Source organism: Mauremys mutica, unplaced genomic scaffold (genome assembly GCF_020497125.1).
Source record: "Mauremys mutica isolate MM-2020 ecotype Southern unplaced genomic scaffold, ASM2049712v1 000094F_np12_subseq_1:153747_obj, whole genome shotgun sequence".
Taxonomy (NCBI): Eukaryota; Metazoa; Chordata; order Testudines; family Geoemydidae; genus Mauremys; species Mauremys mutica.
The window spans coordinates 54948-75577 of NW_025422842.1; the positions used below are offsets into that span (position 1 = coordinate 54948).

At 44.6% G+C, this 20630-nt stretch overlaps 1 protein-coding gene across 1 annotated transcript in view; it reads right to left on the reverse strand.

Moving 5' to 3' along the window:
• Positions 1 to 20630, reverse strand: part of LOC123356961 (katanin-interacting protein-like) — a 70423-nt gene that overhangs the window by 49642 nt on the left and 151 nt on the right. Inside the window, exons 2-3 of the mRNA XM_045000215.1 lie at positions 17928 to 18004; positions 9556 to 9725 (exon numbers count right to left, since the gene is read on the reverse strand). Coding sequence (XP_044856150.1) covers positions 9556 to 9725; positions 17928 to 17989 — 232 coding nt within the window. The 5' untranslated portion in view covers positions 17990 to 18004. The remainder of the gene's footprint in view (positions 1 to 9555; positions 9726 to 17927; positions 18005 to 20630) is intronic.

The following is a 20630-nucleotide window of genomic DNA, read 5'->3' on the forward strand; positions in this document are numbered from 1 at the left end:
GCCACGGATCAGGTAGGCCCAGAGGGGGAAATTGGAAGTGGCCCGGGGGCAGCTGGCCCCAGTCAGGCTGCAGATCAACCAGTGCCTATGTCAGTGTGTTGCGGTCAGGATCCCCACTGACCGTCAGCGGTGGTAGCCGCTGCTAGGGCCCCAGGCCGGGACGCAGTGGAGTGGGTGGGCCTGCGTCCCCCCTGCCACCCCACTCGTGGGTGGCAGTCTTCCCCCTCACCCCAGGGCTCAGCCCCTGCACCAGAGGGCCTGAGCCCTGACTGTTGTTGTCCCGCCCTAATCTAGGGCCTGGGCCTCTATACTAACTGTTTGTTGCTCAGCCCCTGCACCAGAGGGCCTGAGCTCTGAACTAGTTATATTGCTGCTCAGCCCCTGCTCCAAAGGGCCTGAGCTCCCTAAACTGTTCTATTGCTGCTCAGCCCCTGCTCCAGAGGGCCCTGAACTCCATGAACTGTTGTATTGTTACTCAGCCCCTGCACCAGAGGGCCTGAGCTCCTTGAACTGTTTCTACTGTTGCTCAGCCCCTGCAATAGAGGGCCTGAGCCCCCTAAACTGCTGTATCGTTGCTCAGCCCCTGCACCCGAGGGCCTGAGCTCTGACTGTTGTTGCCCCGCCCGGATCCAGGGCCTGGGCCTCTATACTAACTGTTTGTTGCTCAGCCTTGCAGCAGCAGGCCTGAGCCCTAAGTGACTGTGTGCACGGTTGCTCAGCTCTGAAGAGTCGGGACAGGATGCGACTAAGAGCAGCAGGCCGGTGTGGCTCCCCTCCTCCCCGGGGAGGGTTGAGCCCCAGACGTACACCTTTACAGGAAGGTTAAGGGGTCACTTGATCACAGTCCATAAGTATCTATATGGGCAACAAATATTTAATAATGGCCTCTTCAATCTAGCAGAGAAAAGTATAACATGATCCAATGACTGGATATTGAAACTAGACAAATGCAGACTGGAAATAAGGTGTAAATTTTTATCACTGAGAGTAATTAACCATTGGAACAATATTCAAGGGTCATGGTGGATTCTACATCACTGGTAATTTTAAAATCAGGATAGGATTTTTTTTTCTAAAAGAGCTGCTCTCTGAATTATTTTGGGAAATTTCTCTGGCCTGTACTATACAGGGGTCAGACTAAATTATTACAATATTCCCTTGTGGCCTTAGAATCTATAATTATTTCTGGACAATCCTGGTCTCCAGGACATCCCCTCCAAGGGGTCTTCAGAGTTCCTCACCAGATCCTCTATGTCCATGGTGTCCACCAGCCGGGACCTGCATGGGGCTTTGCTGCGGCACTGGTCAGTTCATTAACTGTAAATAGTTTGGTGGATAGGGCGAATGCAGTGGACATAATATACCTGGACTTCAGCAAGGCTTTTGACACAGTCCAACATGACATTCTCATAAATAAGCTGGAGAAATGCGGGCTCGGCAGAACTATCATTAAGTGGATACATAATTGGTTAAACAACTGCAAACGAGTAACAATTAATGGAATTATGTCAGATTGGAAGGAGGTCTCGAGTGGGGCTGCACAGAGATCTGTTTTGGGTCCAGAGTTATTTGACATCTTTGTTAAAATGACCTGGGTGTAGGAATAGAGAGCATACTGATCAAATCTGCAGATGACCCAAAGCTATGGGGCACTGCAAACATTTTGGAGGAAAGAGCTAAAATTCAAAGGGATTTTGATAAATTGGAGAACTGGGCTATAGACAACAAAATAAAATTCAACAAAGACAAATGTAAGGTGCTACATTTAGGGAAGAAAAACCAAATGCAGAATGGGGATAACTGGCTTGGCAGCAGCACTGCTGAGAAGGATATGGGAGCTGTGGTGGAGCACAACCTCAACATGAGTCAGCAATGCGATGCTGTTGCAAAAAAAAATAAAATTCAATTTTAGGTTGCATTAACAGAGGCATGCAAGTCATGGGAGGTGATAGTACTGCTTTATTCAGAGCTGGTTATGCCTCAGCTGGAGTACTGTGGCCCATTTTGGTCACCAATGTATAGAAAGGATGTAGAGAAACTGGGCGGAATCCAGAGGTGAGCAAGACAGATGATCAAAGGGATGGAATGCAGGCCATCTGAGCAGAGGCTGAAGGAATTAGGTATGTTTAGTTTAGAAAAGAGGAGATTAAGTGGGGACATAATAGTGGTCTTCAAATACTGGAAAGACTGCCATAAAAAAGATGGAGAAAAGTTGTTCTCTTTTGCCACAGAGGGCAGGACAAGAGGCAATGGGTTCAAACTACAGCATAGCAGATTTAGATTAAATCTCAGGAAAAACTTTGTAACTGTAAGAACAGTAGGCAATAAAACAGACTACCTAGGGAGGTCCTGGAAGCTCCTTCACTGAAAGGACTGAAAAGGAGGCTGGACAGTCATCTGTCTTGGATGGTTTAGCCACAACAAATCCTGCATCTTGACACGGGGTTAGAATAGATGACCCTTGCAGTCCCTTCTAACCCCATGGTTTTATGATTCTATAATTACCCATTTGCCAAAAGGCAGGCCAATATTGGCCAATTATCACAGCGTATGCCAATTTTCAGTGCTACCATGATCGAATCAGTATGGGTCCCCACTGTCAGTTCCAGTCATCTGTATGTGCACACTGCAAAGAAACTGTCGTCGTCCCCCCCACCACCACCACCACAAGGTGATCCTCTCACCCAGCAGGGTGGCTTTCACCATTTTTCCACATCCGAGTCTACAAGCCCTAGTATCTTCTCTTGAACCCCTACCAGGACCATCAACTTGGTGCAGCCTTCATATGAGCCTTCTCTTCTGCTGTCCAAACCCAGACATATTTGCATTCCCTCTTCATTTGTCTCTACTGCCCACAAGAGTAACAGGCTACCAGGCCCATCCTGATGAGCTCCTTCTTGGCAGACAGCAGGTTTGAGCCGTGAATGGGGCCTATGTCCTAACACAAGGGCTCCAGCCCAGTTGTTTGTGTGGACTGAATTAGATCAAGCAAGTCTTGGTGCATTGTGGCACTGAGGAAGTTGCAAGGTTTTAGGAGACAGTAGTTCTTGGCTGGATCTATGCACCCTTGGTAGCATTCCTCCTTTCAGGATAAGGCGTCAGCTCTTCCTTTCCTGGTACCTGGGCGAGAGGTGATGATGAAGTCAAACCGAGAGAAGAATAATGTCCACCTGAGCTGTCTTTGGTTCACGGCCCGAACCTTCCACAGATATTCAAGGTTCCTATGGTCCGAAAAGACTTGCACTGAGTGTCAGGCTCCTTCGAGGTGATGGTGCCACTCATCAAAGGCTGATTTAATTGCAAGTAGTTCTTTATCCAATATTTCATAATTCTGTTTAGGAGGGGTAAATTTTTGGCAATAGTAGGCTCAAGAGCGTCAGATTTGCTGTGGACCATGCCTCTGGGAGAGTATCATTAGAGGCATCAGCTTCCACTATGAATGCCTGGGTCCCGGTGTGCTAGAATGGGGGTGCTGGTGAATGCAGTCTTGAGCTGTTCGAAAATATGGTGAACTTCAGGTGTGCAAACAAACTTGGCGGCATTACGGAGGAGGTTGGTTATGGGTGCTATTTGCCCTGAGAAGCCTGGGATGAATCACTGGTAAAAGAAGCAAAGCCCAGGAAGTGCTGTAACTCCCAACAGGACCAGGGCAGAGTCTATTGACAGACGGCCTTCACCTTCTGGCGGTACATCTTAACACCCTCTGTGGGGAGGATGTAACCCAAAAATTCTGTAGAGGACTGGTCAAAGGTACATTTTTCCAACTTTGTGAACAGGCGATGCTTTTGTAGTCTTTCCAGGATGGAAAGAATGTGGTAACAATGCTCAAGACTGACATACTTGTGTTTTTAGATATCAGGATAGATAGATGACTACATACTGATCCAGGATGTCTCTAAATATGTGTCATTCACAAAGTGTTGAGAAAGGTTGCAGGACCATTGGTCAACCTGAATGGCATTACTAAAATTTGAAGTGCTCATGGCAGGTTTGACATGTGGTCTTCTATTCGTCCCCTGACATGATGTGCACTAAGTTGAAAATTTTGGCAGACTGCACATGATCTTCTAATTCTGAGATTAAGGGCAGAGGATACCCGTGTGACGTTGCACCCCATAATGCTTTATGGGAATATGCTCATGAATGTATATATGACACAACTGGAATATATTTTATGCTACATATGCCATGTAACATATCTCTATAAAGGTTATGATCTACTGAATATATTAATCCTATTTGTATGCATGTGTCATTGTTGTAGTCGAAGTTATGAATATTGGCTGTATACTTGTTTGATTTTAAATAGCCTTAGTAAGGCATTTGGTCAGCTTCTTTAGAAAGGAATTTGCAAGTTAAGTGCCCAGTCAAGAAGCACTTAACGGACAATGGATCTTGGAAGGCTCCAATCCATATAAGAAGTCTACATGAGAACGTACAAGGTCGCATGTGAACCATGGCTGCTACCTGTAAGTTCTGAGTCATGCATAGACATGTGACTTGCCCATGTGACTCCAAAGCTCCATCTTGGAGCTGGAATTCTATACGGGGGTGGGAGGGGTGCAGTGGTAATCCACCTACAAGAGAGAGTCTATTTAAACCCCTGGGAGACCCATCCATTTTGTCTTCAGCTGGCTCAAGAGATAGCCTCTCCACCCCCCAGGATACCTGAGAGAAACTGCAACAAAGGACAGTAACTACAGGGGGTCTGAGTGATTGCTGGACCCAGACTAGAAGGAGACTAGTTTGTAAAAGGAAGCTTACTTGAACACCTCTGAGGGTGAGGTTTTATCTGTATTCAGTTTTCTTACTGTATTAGGCATAGACTTGTGTGTTTTATTTTATTGTTTGGTAATTCACTTTGTTCTATCTGCTATTACGTGGAACCACTTAAATCCTACTTTCTGTATTTAATAAAATCACTTTTTATTTATTAATTAACCCAGAGTATGCATTGATACCCGGGGTGGTGGGGAGGGAAACAGCTGTGCATATCTTTCGGTGTTATAGAGGGCGAACAATTTATGAGTTTACCCTGTATAAGCTTTATACAGGGTAAAACAGATTTATTTGGGGTTTGGACCCCATTGGGAGTTGGGCATCTGAGTGTTAAAGACTTCTTAAGCTGCTTTCAGTTAAGCTTGCAGTTTGTGGGATGTGGTTCAGACCTGGGCCTGTTTTTGTGGCCAGCAAGTGTGTCAGATCAAGGGCTCTGGAGTCCCAAGCTAGCAGGGAAAGCAGGGGCAGAAGTAGTCTTGGCACATCAGTTGGCAGCCCCAAGGAGGCTTCTGTGATCCAACCCGTCACAAGCTGTTTCAGATCTTTACATGGTTTAGAGCCCACCAATCTACGCAAAGGCATAGTGTTTCGTCCTTTTTCTTAACGCTTTTTCTTGATGAAAAAGACTGGAGCCTCTGCTGGTGGGGTGGAGTGCCAGTTGAAGCCCTTGGCCAGGTTTTCATGGATGTATTCATGAAGGGTTGCCAGTTCAAGCTCGGATATTGCATTTATCAGTCCATAAGGGATCTTCACCCTAGGTTGCAGATTTATAGGGCAGTCATAGTTTCGGTGCAGAGGCAGCAATTCCTCATTGTTCTTTTCAAAAATGTTTGCGCAATCCCAATGCTTTTCAGGGAGATGGGGGGGAAAGCTCAGTGGTTTGAGCATTGGCCTGCTAAACCCAGGGTTGTGAGTTCAATCCTTGAGGGGGGCATGTAGGGATCTGGGGCAAAAATCTGCCTAGGGATTGGTCCCCCTTTGAGCAGGGGGTTGGACTAGATGACCTCCTGAGATCCCTTTCAATCCTGATATTCTATGACTCAAGTTTGGCAGTAATTCCTTCTGGCTAGCCGCCGCCATCTGGCGTTCCCCCATAGGTGCTGTGACTTCTGATTGGCAGAAGCCCAGAACCCTCTGCCAGTTGGCATCACGAGGTCCTTGGGTCACAGTAACACCCTGCCTTCCTATGCAAGGTGGCATACTGCATTCTGTAAGTGAATCTCAATCAAGAGATGATCAGGGAAGCTGTGAGTTTAAACCAGTCACAAATAGCATGTTATGTCAGGGAACACATTTCCTGTTTACTCCAAGAAGCCCAGTTCACATGTTTTCATTCCAAATCTGTTTGCCTTATGAATCAAATATACCATGGAGAATCTGTTTCATCCTGCCATTATGCCTTTCACCCCAAATTAGAAGCTGAACATTTGTATGCCTTTATGAATAAACTGGCTCTTCATAGGTGGACAATGTCTCCTGTGCTATTGTAAGCCCTAAAGAAGTGGTGAGATTTCAAATAAGATTGTATTTCGCCTTCTCTTCTTTAATATAAATAACTGAAAATTATTTTAATGAGTCTACACTTTTTAGTGAGACCTCAAGAAATCATATTTTGAATTTTAACTAATGCTATCTGCATGCTCTCCTTTGTAAGTCTAAGCAAACTAACCTAAGAGATTTAAAGCAACACACAATAAAACAATAACTTTAAGCAACTGCTTGATATTTTAAACTTGTCTCTTTCAGACCAAACCATTCAACAGCAGGGAAAACATCCTTAAAAGTGCCTTTAAAACAAGTGTATCCTTACTCCTTGAAGGAATACTGGAAGTATAATAAATGTGGTAGAGATACTAAAGAACTGAAGATTGAAGATCATAAGTAAATATAAGAAGAAATCTTGGTGATTTGTATTGTTATGTGTTAGAACAGCTGAGCCTCAACCCCTAGTCTATGACATTTGCTTGCAAGACTGTATCTTTTGTATCCAGTTACTGCCTAAAACATTGGTTGTACCAAAGTTTTACTGAACTGCTCATTGTAGATGGATATAGTTCTGGGTGAATTAATAAATTGTTGATTGGTTAAGAATAACCAAACGTCCTGATTTTAGAAATACTGTCCCACGTAAAAATTGCCCTGAGAAGAACCTAGCATTAAAATTACTAAGCTAAAGCTCCCTAGACTCAATAAAAAGAGGGTAATGTAATTAAATTTCATTCTGATATTGGCTATAACACTTATAAAATTGGCAAATCTAATTTGTTATATTACACTTTTAATATCTAAATGGCACCTCGGCAAACTCATAATATCAACCCTCATTCATACTTATACTTTTAGCAACCAAACTTGTAATCTCCTCAAAGAATGAAATCAGGCTTATTTGACAAGATCTACTTTCATCAAACCATGTTGACTGGCATTAATTATATTCCTATTCTTCAAATCTTCATTGACTTAATCTCATATCTGCTTTTCCATTATTTGGCTCTGGATTGCAGTCAGGCTACTCATTACAAGATTTATTAAAAATGAACCTCAGTGACCAGAGATTTTCTTCTACAACTCTAAGTGGTGAGAGGGGGGTGTCCAGGGGCCGGCAATGGGGATGGGTGTGCAAGGCTGATGGCGGGGCAAAGATGCAGCCCATTGGGCTGGCTGCTCCCCCTTCTGGTCCTTCAGCGCAGCCCTGGCTGCGTGCCGGCTCCCGGCCAGCAGGGCCCCGCCTCCTGTTCTGTTTCTGGCTGGTACTGGCGGCGAGCTGCAGTGGCTGGTGAGTGCAGAAAGATGCCAAGCGACGGCTGGTTATGTGTTGCCTCTGCTGCCCACCCATCGGCCCTTTACATGCTCCCCCTCACTGTCCTCTCCCTGCTTTGCCCCTTCTCCCTCTGCCCCTCCCCAGCCCTGCTGCTCTTCCATATCCCTCCTGGTGGGGCGCGTCCTGCTCCCAGTGCTGGGCAGAGAATCAGCCCCTGGTTGGAGCACTCAGATCACCAACAGGCTGACTGGCAGGCTCCTTCCTTCCCCCACTGCCTCTGACTTGGCTGGTGCCCTGGGAAAGCCCAAGACCCTCCAGCCCGGGGCACTGGCCAGGTGGAGCCAAGCCCTGCATGTGCAGGCAGAAAGGGGCAAGCAGCTTTCAGACATACAGGAGTGCGGCGGCGGAGAAGAGATGAGCTCTTCAAAGACACAGGGCAGGTCATTCCTTCCCCCTCTTCTTCTCCCCTGCAGCTGGAAGCAGATCCCATCCTTTCCCTCCCACACAGTGCCAAAAGGCTGCTGCTGGCCATATTCTGGTATGACCCCTGGCAGAAATCTGGGGAGCAGGGGCATGTGACCCATGTGTTCCTCGGGAAGACATGGTGCCAAGTACCAGGGAGGCTGGTTTATCTCAGGAGCCCAGACAGGCATGGAGGGCGGAGAACGCCAGGCAAGGAGGGTCTGGTCAGTCGGTCACCCCTTCCTTGTGTAAGAGAGGTGTACAGGAGTGTGTGTGTGTCACCTCTCCCCGTGTGTGTGTGGGGGGAGGGAGGGTAAGTGTGTGTGTGTGTGTGTGTGTGTGTGTGTGTGACCCCTCCCTGTGTGAATCCTAAAGCCTTAAAGATAAGAAGGTAAATAAAAAGAATCAAGCTAAGCAGTATTTCTTTTTAAGAGGGTCTCAGTCAACTTGATGTTAAATTTGAACATTTGTACTGCATAGTTCTGAATGATTGCCATTGAACTCGCTTGAATACGAGAAATTTTACCAGGTGTCCCCTATTACTAATGGACTGCAAAGTATTTCATCATCCTCAAGTGATGTGAGTGCACCATCCTGCTTTTTTCAAATACAGAACAGAAATATTTATTGAACACTTCTGCCTTTTCCTCTTTTTCTCTCTCATACACACACACACACACACACACGTGTGCCATACCTTGATCTGAATTGACCAACACTTGAATGATTAGGGCATAAGGACAATGGCCTACTAATGGATATGGCCTACCTCTAGAAGAGAGATTGTAGGAGGTTTGAGGCCTACGAACTAAGACTGGCATACCTGCCTTACAGTGAGACACTTAAAGAGCTCAATCTATTTATAGCTTATCAAACAGAAAGTTAAGAGGTAAGTTGGTACATAAAAAGATTTCTGATAGTAGAGGGCTTTGTATTCAAACAGACAAAGGCATAATGATATCCAATGGATGGAAACTGAATTTAGACAAATTCATTAGAGGGTAAAAAAAGAGAAAAAAGCAATATTTGGTTACAACTATGTTGGTTTCAACACTTAGCAAACTAGAGCCCCAACTGTGTTACAGTATCAGAGGAGTAGCCGTGTTAGTCTGGATCTGTAAAAGCAGCAAAGAGTCCTGTGGCACCTTATAGACTAACAGACATTTTGCAGCATGAGCTTTCGTGGGTGAATACCCACTTCGTCGGATGCAAGAAGTGGAAATACTGGAAATACTGGAAAGCCTGGTTATGAACATGTTTAAGATCCAGTTTACATTAAATACTGGATCTGGCTGGGGCTCCACTGAGTTATAATCAGGATTCCTGTTAGGAATGTATCTGTAGTGTAGTATAGGCATTAGTGCTTTGATGAAGGGGTGCCACAGAGCCTCATTTTCACCACATTCAGCTAGCACTGTCTTACCACCCTTACTCTCTCACAGCTCACCTTCCTTAAAATCCAGTAGCCATGCCAATAGCTTACACATCTAATAAGCAAAGGTTTAAAATGGTGACTGCAGTAAGATATTGAGTAACTATTACTTTTAACTCACCATTTATCCTTGCAGTCTGCGACCCACATCTAAAGAATTCTTGAAAACTGGGTTTTCTGCGATAGTTTCTTGACTCTGAATTAGCTCCATTTAGATACAGAGAAAATCCTTGTTCTAAATGCTCTAGTTTGATTTGCATGGGATCCTTTCTTTTCAAATGTCTCAATATCCTAAAATAGAAAGGACAATAATTAATATGGTCTTCAGAGAACTATCTATGAATTAACGATAGATACATACTGCTGGGTTGTGGCGCAAAAGAACATATTCACAATCTGAATCATAAAAGCTTTCAAGGCATAACCGCCAGGAACTATTCTATTTTTGCAGTGCTTTTATAGTTACAGACATTGTGACACCTATATTAAGGCTGCCCAAGCATTTCCATTCTAACAGATCATTTTATATTTTTAGCTGAAATTTAGAATATTTGCGCTAAACTCAGGAAGCAATTTATTTCTGAAACTTTCACTCAAAACCTTCTTTTTTTTTTTAAATGGTTGAGCTGTTTTCAAGAATAGACAAACAAAAAAAAGTCAAATGAAGTTTTTTCCAGCAGTCCAGTATCATTTTGGATTCAGCAAAGTTGAGAGTTCAGTAAAAACATATGTTGCATGTGCATTTATTTTTATATACAATAAAACTAATTGACAGTGCTCCACTGGCAGTGTGTATCACACAGTATTGCAACCCTGAAAGCTCAGAAATCATGAGTCAGACCTTCCCCTCTCACCCCCTGAAATCATGCTGTTGTCCCAAATATGAGATTTTTTAAAAAATCATTCATGGTTTTTGTTCTGTCTTCTGATATTTGAATTCCTCCTGCCCACCCCAGTGTGTGTGCACAACACGTACAGTCTTGCCAACGCTTGCACATTTATAGTGAATAAGGCAGCAATTTTGTCCCCTGCTGAAGGCCCTCTTGCTAAAGAACCCAACTGAGATCAGAGCCTATAATGGGGACTACAAAACCCATACTGAGCTTATGCAGGAGAGGAGTGTGACGTTCCCCTGGTGTTATCTGGACCGGACATCTGCTAGGTCACTCCAACCCTCGACTCTGGGAGCCAGCCTTATCCTGCTCCACTGTGAGAACCCCCACCCCTGGACTATTCACGCACAGCCTCTAGCATGTAAGCTGCTCCCAGCTACGTGAGTGAGCACTTTTGGCAAGTCGCTGCTTGGATTGTGCAATCAAATGACACTAGCCAATATCTCCCGTCCCAGACACAACCTTAGGAACCTCCATCTTGCAGTGTCTAGTTATGCCCGCTGGACACTGCAAGCTTGTATGAGTTCGTCAATTTAACAAAGAAATTGATATGTACCAGGCTTGTTATTCCAAGGGGAGTCTCTGACACGCTTCAAACCAAATGCACTGCTTCGGGTAGAATAAACAAAACACATTTATTAACTACAAAAGATATAATAACTTAAAATCTAAGTCAAAGCACTAGTCAGATTTGGTCAAATGAAATAAAAGCAAAACGCATTCTAAGCTGATCTTAACACTTTCAGTGCCCTTACAAACTTAGATGCTTCTCACCGCAGGCTGGCTGGTTGCCCTTCAACCATATTCTCCCCTTTCAGCAGCACTTCAGTTGCTTGGTGGTGGTGTCTGTAGATGGAGGTGGAAGAGAGAGAGTATGGCAAACATCTCTCCCTTTTATCATGTTCTTTCTTCTTTCTCGGCTTTGCCCCTCTCCCCCCTTCAGAGTCAGGTGAGCATTACCTCATTGCAGTCACAAGCTGACCAAGGGAAGGGGGGTGACTCACTGGAGAGTCCAACAAATCCTTTGTTGCTGCCTAGGCCAGTGTCCTTTGTTCCCGTGAGGGTGGGCTGGGTTTGTCCCATACATGCCCTGATGAGGTGTGAACTGCCCCTCTGCTTCTGGAGAGTTTTGCCTGGGCTTATTTTAAGCCATGAGGACACATTTTCAGCCTCATAACTATATACATGAAATTACAACCTATAACATTACTATAACAACAATGCTCAGTGCGTTGGGAGCCTTCCGAAGACACCCGACATGACCAACTTTGCATTGGATACCACACAATCATATTATAAGGATGAACATGGGGGTGCAGGGTGTTCCCCTGAGGTACAGAGTGTCACAAGGAGCATTTCCTGTCTGCAGGCAAGCTGCTCAGCCACATCCACACGCAGCTGCCAGAGCTGTCAATCATGGAGGCAGGCACTCACAGCTGCACTCAACAGAGGAAACAAGACATACTATTGTTATACTTAAACAAAGCACACGAGATTTTTTTTTATAGGGGAGAAGGTAACATGGCTCATTTATTGAGAATACAGCAGTTAGCATATGCTTTCTAGTTACACACACATACCATGCACACAGTTCCGCCAGAGGATGTTGATAGTTACCAGTCCAGAGTTTGGATCAATCTAGTGGCCAGCCAGATTGGTCGCAGAGGGAAGCTGGGCTCTGTTGGTCACGATCCAATGGTCCTGGAGTAGTGGCAAAATGAACCCAAAGTCCCATGGCAAAGCACCCCGTTTTTATAGTCGTGTGTGTGTGTGTGTGAGAAGTTTATGGATTTTGCTGCGTTAGTTTTCGATGGTTACTTTTTAATTGGTGGTTTTTTTTATGTAAATATTTCGAAACACCTCCGAGAGGGTCATTCGGTCCCGGATTTGATTTAATTAATTGTCTTTAGGGGTGCCAGCCTCCACCTTAGGGTTATTAATCTGCCTTTCCTCAATCATGGATGCACGTTGATGGTTTTCTGGAGTCAATAAGTTTTGATAAATGTTTTCACTCTTTTTTGACCATCTGGTTAACAATGGCCTTTACAGCTTATTTTTTTTTGATGCATGCATTTCTTATCACACAAACAGTCTTTTACAGAGACCTTTGAGAACACAAACAGCAGTATTTTATATCAAGCAAAAAGACATTGTAAATTAAACCTTGCTAAGTTTTATAACCAAAACAATTCACACTGAGGCCCAGCCTTCAATGTTCCTCTGATCTACTTAACATAGACACAATACAGGATTCTGTCTCTTACTAACTAAACCTTAAAACAAAGAACTAAAAGGGCCCAATTTGTAATGCATATGGGAAACAGAATCCCATAGTCCCAGAGGGTCATTCATTTTTGCTATTCAAAAAGGATTGCTGGCAGGATGAAATCAAATCATACATTAATTTTCACGGTATGGCTATAAAATCCTGCTCCTACGCTATAAAGGAGGGAGTGCAGAGAAGGTTGGAGTGGAAGGTAGAAGGGCCTGGGACAGCAAAGGGGCAACATGCTGTACCAGCCTCCCTCCCTGAGCACAGTTAGGAGACTGAGACATGCTTCCAGACACAGTCAAAAAACTACCCTGACCAGGAACAAACTAAGGGGGGTCCCAGTGAGGGCAGAAGCCACCCTCCAAAGAAACAGACTCCAAAGGAGTCTGTGACATTGACAAGACCCCTTTATGTGAGGCAGTGTACAAGAAGTGAGAGGCAGCAGGTCAGGGCCCTCCATCCGCCACCATGTTTTCTTTTCCCTTTATGTGCACAATTTCCATATAAGATTCTTGAAGTATATGGCTCCAGCACAGAAGCTTAGCATTTAGTTTTGCTTAGCCAGATCAAAGGTGAATGATTTGTTAAGACCTTGAACTTCATATTGAAAAGTTAGGACCTTAGTTGCTTAACTGCCCACACTACAGTATAGCATTCTTGGTATATGATAGAATAATTCTGTTCAGTTGGTGTCAATTTTTTGCTTAAGAAAACAATTGTGTGCTTCTTGTTATTCTCCTGTTTGCATAAGCACAACACCTAGACCAGTGTCTGATACAACATCTGTACACAGTTCAAACATTTTGTCAAAATTAGGGTTAGCTTTTTAGACAAGATCTTTAGATGAGATTTTCTTTATCTTATCAAATCTTTCCTGCCATGCTTTCATCCAAACAACTTTGTTTGGCTTAGTCTTTTTACATAAATCTGTGATTACAGATACATCACTGAACCCTGACACAAGCCTTCTGTAATAATTTACAAGACCTATGAAAGATTGGACCTCTTTTTTGGTTTGGGGTACAGGCCAATTCACAATGGCTTCTACGTTCAAAGGATCGGGGGATATTTGACCCCCCCCACACACACTGAAACAGACTCCCAGATAAGGAATTCTGGCTGCTCCAATTTTACATTTAGAGGTTTTATGGTTAGGCCTGTCTCCTTGGGTTTTGACAGTACAACTCCCAGTGTTCTTTGTGTTCAGCCCAAGTGTTGGTGGGGCATTGCCTTCAGATCTGGGTGCCCAACCAACAGCCGCTTCTCTCCGGCCACCCAGCTCTGAAGACACTGTAGACATAAGAGTGGCAATACCGCAACTCCCCCTAAAATAACCTTGTGACCCCCCCTGCAATTCCCTTTTGGGTCAGGACCCCTAATTTGAGAAACGCTGGTCTCTCCCATGAAATCTGTGTAGTATAGGGTAAAAGCACACAAGAGACTAGATTTCACAGTCTGTGATGTATTTTTCATGGCCATGAATTTGGTAGGACCCTACTCATCAGGTAAACTGCAGGTGCCTCTGGGGCTACTGTGCTGCCGACAGCTGCATTAACATGGATTGGATAGGGCTTAGTTTCTCTCATCTTAGGGCACTGACTTTTCAGATGCTTAGTGGAGTTACACTGGTAAAACGTTCTTGGGCCCTCCTTCTTCACAGGAGGTTTATGATGGGGATAACCAGGAGAGGAATAATTTTGGGGGGGAGGAAGGAGTGCTTAAGCTCCCAACTACTCTTCTTTTACCCAGGGGTAAAACAGGATCCCCCCTTTACACTGGGTTTGTGTCCCTCAGTCTGTAGCTTGCACTCATTGGACATCTTGGCTTGCTCAAAGGCATCAGCCAGCGCAGCCATCTCTGCTACAGATTTAGCCCATAGGCAATTTTTTACATTGTCAGTGCATATACTCAAGAAATATTCTTGAGCAATGAGATCAAGCAATCAGTCATAATCTGCAGCCCCTTTTCCCTTTACCCATTTTCTTATTAGGTCACACAGCTTATAAACATATTCAGTATGACTCATGCAAGCACTCCCTTTAAGATTTCTAAATTTTTCATCTATACACTTCAGGAGTGATTTGAAACCTTTGTAAAACAAAAACAACGAGGAGTAACATGGCCACCCCTCTGAAACCTTTGTAAAACAGTTTCTTTAAATATAAAATATTTCAAAGCTCCCTGAATTGGCATTTAATTAAATACATTCAAAGCTTTAACAACAGTTTTGAAACCAATGTGAGGACTTTCTTGTCCTCAGAAATCTTATGAACTTCACATAGCTTTTCAAAAGTGGTGAAGTACTCCTCAATGCAGTCTGTATCCTTCTATGCAGAACATAACTGGTCCCAGCTGTGGATAATCTTGACTGGAAGATGTCGGTGACTCTGGGATCTTCCCATGTTTTTCTATCCACTCCAGATTGTATTTTCTCTCTGCTCCAGATTATATTTTCTCTCCTTCTCCTCAGCTTCTTATTATTTCAATTCCAGGGCTCTTCTGTGGGTGGCTTCTTTAGCTTCCCGTGCAACACATGCTTCTTTCTCTTACGCGCCAAGGCAGTACCTGCTTCTTTTAGTCTCAATTCTGTCAGCCACTTCTGGTGCTGGAGTTCCCCTTTTTTTTCTGCCCCCAATCTGCCCATCTCTAACTTTCCAGTTGTTTCACTGTTCATTTTTATGCCTTACTGTTTCTAGTTCCATTACCCAAAATAAACAAACAGAAAACAACTGTAACCTCTTTTTGACTGTTTCTAGCTACTGCACTTGAGACTCACTTAAAATCGCTATACCAGTGCTTGAAGTGTAAACTTCACTTAAAATAACAAGCTATGCATATTCCTTGTCCGCTGCACCATGGTGACATTACCCAGGATACAACCTGGACTGAAGAACAGCGGTGACCTATCAGTTCTCCAGCCTGTGGTGCCTTCTACACTGCTTTGCTGTGAGAGTTACCACTCCTGGTCTGCTCACACAAAGCCTCCAGCATATAAATTACTCCCAGTTATACTGTAACAGTGCTACAGCCAGTCACTCTTTCATTACACTGCAGAGCAACATCAGCAAATTCCCAGTCCCAGACTTCCCCCAGAAATGTGCATCTTGTACTGCCCAGCCCTCTCCTGGACAACACAAGCGCATATAAAGTCCATCATTTTATTAATAATAAATAATATGCACAAATCCTGTTATCTCAAATGGAATTTCCCAAAGACTTAAATCCAAGCACACTGGTTTAGATAAAACAATAAAACAAGTTTATTTACTTAACTAAAGAAAGATAGCTTTTAAGTGATTGCAAGTAATGAAGCATAAAAGTCATAGCTGGTTACAAGAAAATGAAAATAAAGAGTAATTAATACCTAACTTAACAAAGCTAAGTGAATTTGAAGTAAAAGTCTCTCTCACCACATGCTTCAGCAGTCTTACTAGCTGAATTCTTTCAGACAGGATCCTTTCCTCATTCTAAAGCTGTTTCTTTGTTCCTCAGGCATTGTGGCTACCGTGGGTAGAGAGAAAGGGAGGAATAACTTGGGGCACCTGTTCCCCTTTCTTATATTTTTCCTCTTCTTTGAGAATCATCTCCAGCTGAGGTTCAGGAGACAGAAAGTCTGTGGGGACAGGAACCTCCAGCTGTTTCTTTGCCAACAGGTAGATATCTCATTTGCATCCTCTTTCCTGCCAAAGAATGGCCACTTAACCAAGTGATAGGCCATTTGATCTTTTTGACACCTGGCCACGGCATCGGCTAACCTTTTGTCTCTGAGGAACTGGTTTGTGGCTACTTTTCTAAACTTGGATATATCTCAGTAATGTCATACAGTAGAATTTTATAACTTTACATAGAGTGTTGCTGCACATATTTTACCAGGACAATAATGATCAGCAAATTACGAGTTTTCAATTGATACCTCACAAGGCATACTTTGTACAAAATTTATCATAGTCTTGAAAAAGGGGTGAACATGAATCATCATGAAGAAAAGGAAAACTCCACAACAAGGCAACGCCCCTCACACACCCCACCAGTAACATCCCTTGTAACACCACGAGGGAAAGCCACAGCACGCTCTTTTTAAAGTTGTCTATATTTCCCTTTCTTGCCGTATGGGAAAAAAACAAAACAATATTCTTGCTCTTTGTCTCAAAGTCTTTTTAAACAAAGTCCAACTCACAACAGGGCTCCTTAACCCTGTCTAGTAGCTTGGCTGTTCCAGTTCCAGAAGCACCTAGCAGGGCATCTCCTGTTCTCCTTTTGTCTTCTTCCGGAAAGAAAGTTAACAAGCCCTGACTGCTATTAAACTCTATGTATTAACAAACATTTCCTTCTGTTTGTTTTAAACCTGCTGCCTAATAATTTCACTGAGTGACCCTTGGTTCTTGTGCTATGTGAAGGGGTAAACAACACTTAATTGTTCCAGCCAACCATGGGGCCAAGAGCCTGCCCAGCTCAGTCACATCCCTTGTGATTCCAGATCACTATGGGGTTGAAGACCCCAATGCATTTTGCCTTTTCATTTCTTTCATTCATTTTATTACTGGCGATATCTGCATGGAAACAGGAACTTTGGTCTATAAGAGTTTACCAGATGCTCCTCATTGCCTAGGCTATGTTTGTGACAACACAATAAACTGCTGTGAAGAAGAATGTGATGTCACAAAAAGAAAGTTGGGTGGAGAATGAAACAAGAGTCCTATATCCATGCTTATATCACTAGTGGTAATAAACAAGAGAAATATGGAAAATAATGGTTACACAAGCAGAATCATCTAAGTAGGGATTTATTTATTTATGTGTTGCATTTCTCAATAAAGTGAATGCTCTGGGTATGTCTACATTGCCAAAAAAACAAACAAACAAACAACAACAAAGGCAAATCTCAGAGTCTGGGTCAACTGACTCCAGCTTGTGCCATGGGAGCTAAAATAACAGTCTAGAGCAGTGGTTCTCAAACTTTTGTACTGGTGACCCCTGTCACATAGCAAGCCACTGAGTGTGACCTCCCCCCTTACAAATTAAAAACACTTTTTTATATATTTAACACTATTATAAATGATGATGGCAAAGCAGGGTTTTGGGTGGAGGCTGACAGCTCATGATTCCCCCATGTAATAACCTCACGAACCCCTCACGGGTCCCGGACCCAACCCCCAGTTTGAGAACCCCTGGTCCAGATGTTGCTGCATGGGCTGGAGCCCAGAGTTTGACACTCTCCCTCTACCCAGACTCTGCACCACTGTCCACTTTTATACTCTGTTAATAAATACGAGCATTAGCCCAGTTTCCATAATATGAAAAGTGCTGGTGACCTTCCTTGCATCTTACCGGTTTCTTTGTTGAAGGAATATTAAATATTCATCATGCTTCTCATCGAAGTCAGTCACCATGTCCTTAATGTAAACCTGAAACAAGAAAATATAACTGGAGTAGTGGAGTAAGGAAAGGGTTCAGAACACAAAGATTACTCTCTTAGCATCAGTAATAAAGAAAAAGGCTATATTCTAATGTTGAAGAACATTAAAACCCTCAACAGAGGAAACAAAGAAAACAGTGCTGAAGACATAGACATGGGGCACGGCTACACTAGTGAGTGTACAGTGGCACAGCTGCACCAGTGCAGCTGAGCTGTTGTAAGCTCTCTAAGGTAGCTGTTCTAAACCAATGAGAGGGTGCTCTCCCATTGGCTTAACTACTCCAGCCCCCACGAGCAGCAGTAGCTATGTCAGCAGAAGAAGCCACTATTCACACCAGAGCTTATGTTGGTGTAAACTTATGTCTCTTGGGGGGGGGGATTTATTCACCCCCTGAACCCTGAGTGACATAAATTATGCTGACATAAGCTGTAGCGTAGACATTGCCTAAGTAATTATTTATTTGGAGTACTGCCCACTATGTACGAGATGCCTTCCAAACACTTAACAAGTAACATCCCTGCTCCAAGGGGATGCACAATTTAAGGACAAACAAGTAAACAACTTTCAGGGAAAGGGGAATAACAAAAGATATATATACAAGCTGTTAACTAATAGATCTTTTCCTCCTCTATGTACTATGAGATTTTTCAATTTGCAAGGCATACATTAAATAATTCACACTTGTTATTGCACAGTGTATTTTCTTAAAATAACTCACATTACTGGCCTACTTTGCTAGAATGTATTGTTTAATTGCTGGTTTAGCATAGGAGTTTTCATAAAACAGAACAGTGAATCGAAAACACTGAATTTATAGTAATCAAAAAAGGAAGCACCAGAAATATTTTCACAATTCTAAACTTGAAAAACAGTTGTATTTTATCTCAATTGACAATACAGTATAAGGACTTTTTAGTCTGATTTGTATTTTACAGTTCCCAGTGGAATCAGAGCATGTAGCTGTAACCCACACACTGCCTGCATGTGGTGTTCTGTCCCATCTAATGGCACTGAGACTACTTAGAGAAAAAGATTAATGGGTCGTCTGCTAACAGCCACATGGCTTTTGGCAGATGCATTTAGCACCAGAGATCCCAGGTTCAATCCTGCCCGACGGCAACCGGAGTCTGTCAGTGTTACATAGCAACTAATCAGGACTGATTCAACTCCCACTGAAGTCAATCTGAGTCTTCCCACTGACTTAACTTAATAACTCCATGAGAAGTTTAGGGCTTATGTCGGTGTAGTTAGGTCAATATAGACACTGCATTACTTACATGGGCTGTTGGTTGTCTTGTCAATTTCCCAGCTCCATGCCACTCAGAGCCATGAAATTTACAAGAAAGCCTGACTCCCGACCTGGGCTGCTGCCAGCCAGGCTCCCAGCTTGGGCTGCAGCCTGGACTCCCCACTGGAAGCCCTGCTTCCCCCCAGAGCCCTGGCTCCCCACTGAGAGCCCCACTACTCTCCAGTGTCCAATTCTCTGCTCCCGGCAGGGAGTCTGGCTGTATCATCACTCCCACCTCAGACCCCGGCTGCCCTTCTGGGCTCTTGGTTCCCTGCCAGGAGCACAGCAGCCGACTGGACACTGTGGATCTCCCTGCTGGAGATGATAAGCCCTAGGTGGTTTCCCCCAACCCACTCTCAATGTGAAACTAGAAGGTGAGTAACCTGGTGGGAAGCTGCGCAGAGCTGAAAGCCCTGGCGCTCAGCCCCCCACACTGCCCTTCTTCAGTCGGTGGAAGCGCTCCTGGTGAGGATGCACACCACCAACAGAATGGGGACAGTGTGGACATCAGCTACCACAGTCATTACTGCAGTGGCTGTAAATCGACCTTACCTAAGAAGACTTAAGATTGTAGTGTAGACATGCATAAGACCTGAATTTCCAATGCAAAGAAAAAAACCCTCTTTTTTCTTCTGTTCACATAACCTCTAAAACAGTGGTGGGCAATCTGCAGCCCGCCAAGGTTAATCCGCCTGGAGCCGCGAGACAGTTTGTTTACATCGGCCGTCTGCAGGCACAGCCGCCCCCATCTCCCAGTAGCCGCGGTTCGCCGTTCCCGGCCAATGGGAGCTGCGGAAGAGACATTCCTTTGTTCCGTGTCGATATTAATTTAAACGCGCAGCGCTGTTTAGAAACCGGACCTTTGAAATGTCTGTGCAGGCAGGAGACGGGCTGGTAAGAGCTCCTTGAAAGCTGCTGCTTGGGGCAGAGGCGAAGACCCAACTCCTCGGCCGGGGTTTTTAAGCTGAACACCGATCGCTGTTCCGGGGCAATGGCGGGGTGGAGCCAGAACAAACATTGTTACATTGCGGCCGCAGCGCCTCATCGCACACGCACCAGAGCCCGCCGGCGGGCCTCCCCGCTCCCCATCCCGGCCGGGCCTCCCCGCTCCCCGTCCCGGCCGGCTTCCTTCCCCCCGCTCCCCGTCCCGGCCGGGCCTCCCCGCTCCCCGTCCCGGCCGGGCCTCCCCGCTCCCCGTCCCGGCCGGCTTCCTTCTCCCCGCTCCCCGGCCAGGCCGGGCCTCCCCGCTCCCCGTCCCGGCCGGGCCTCCCCGCTCCCCGTCCCGGCCGGCTTCCTTCCCCCCGCTCCCCCCCTCCCCAGGCCAGT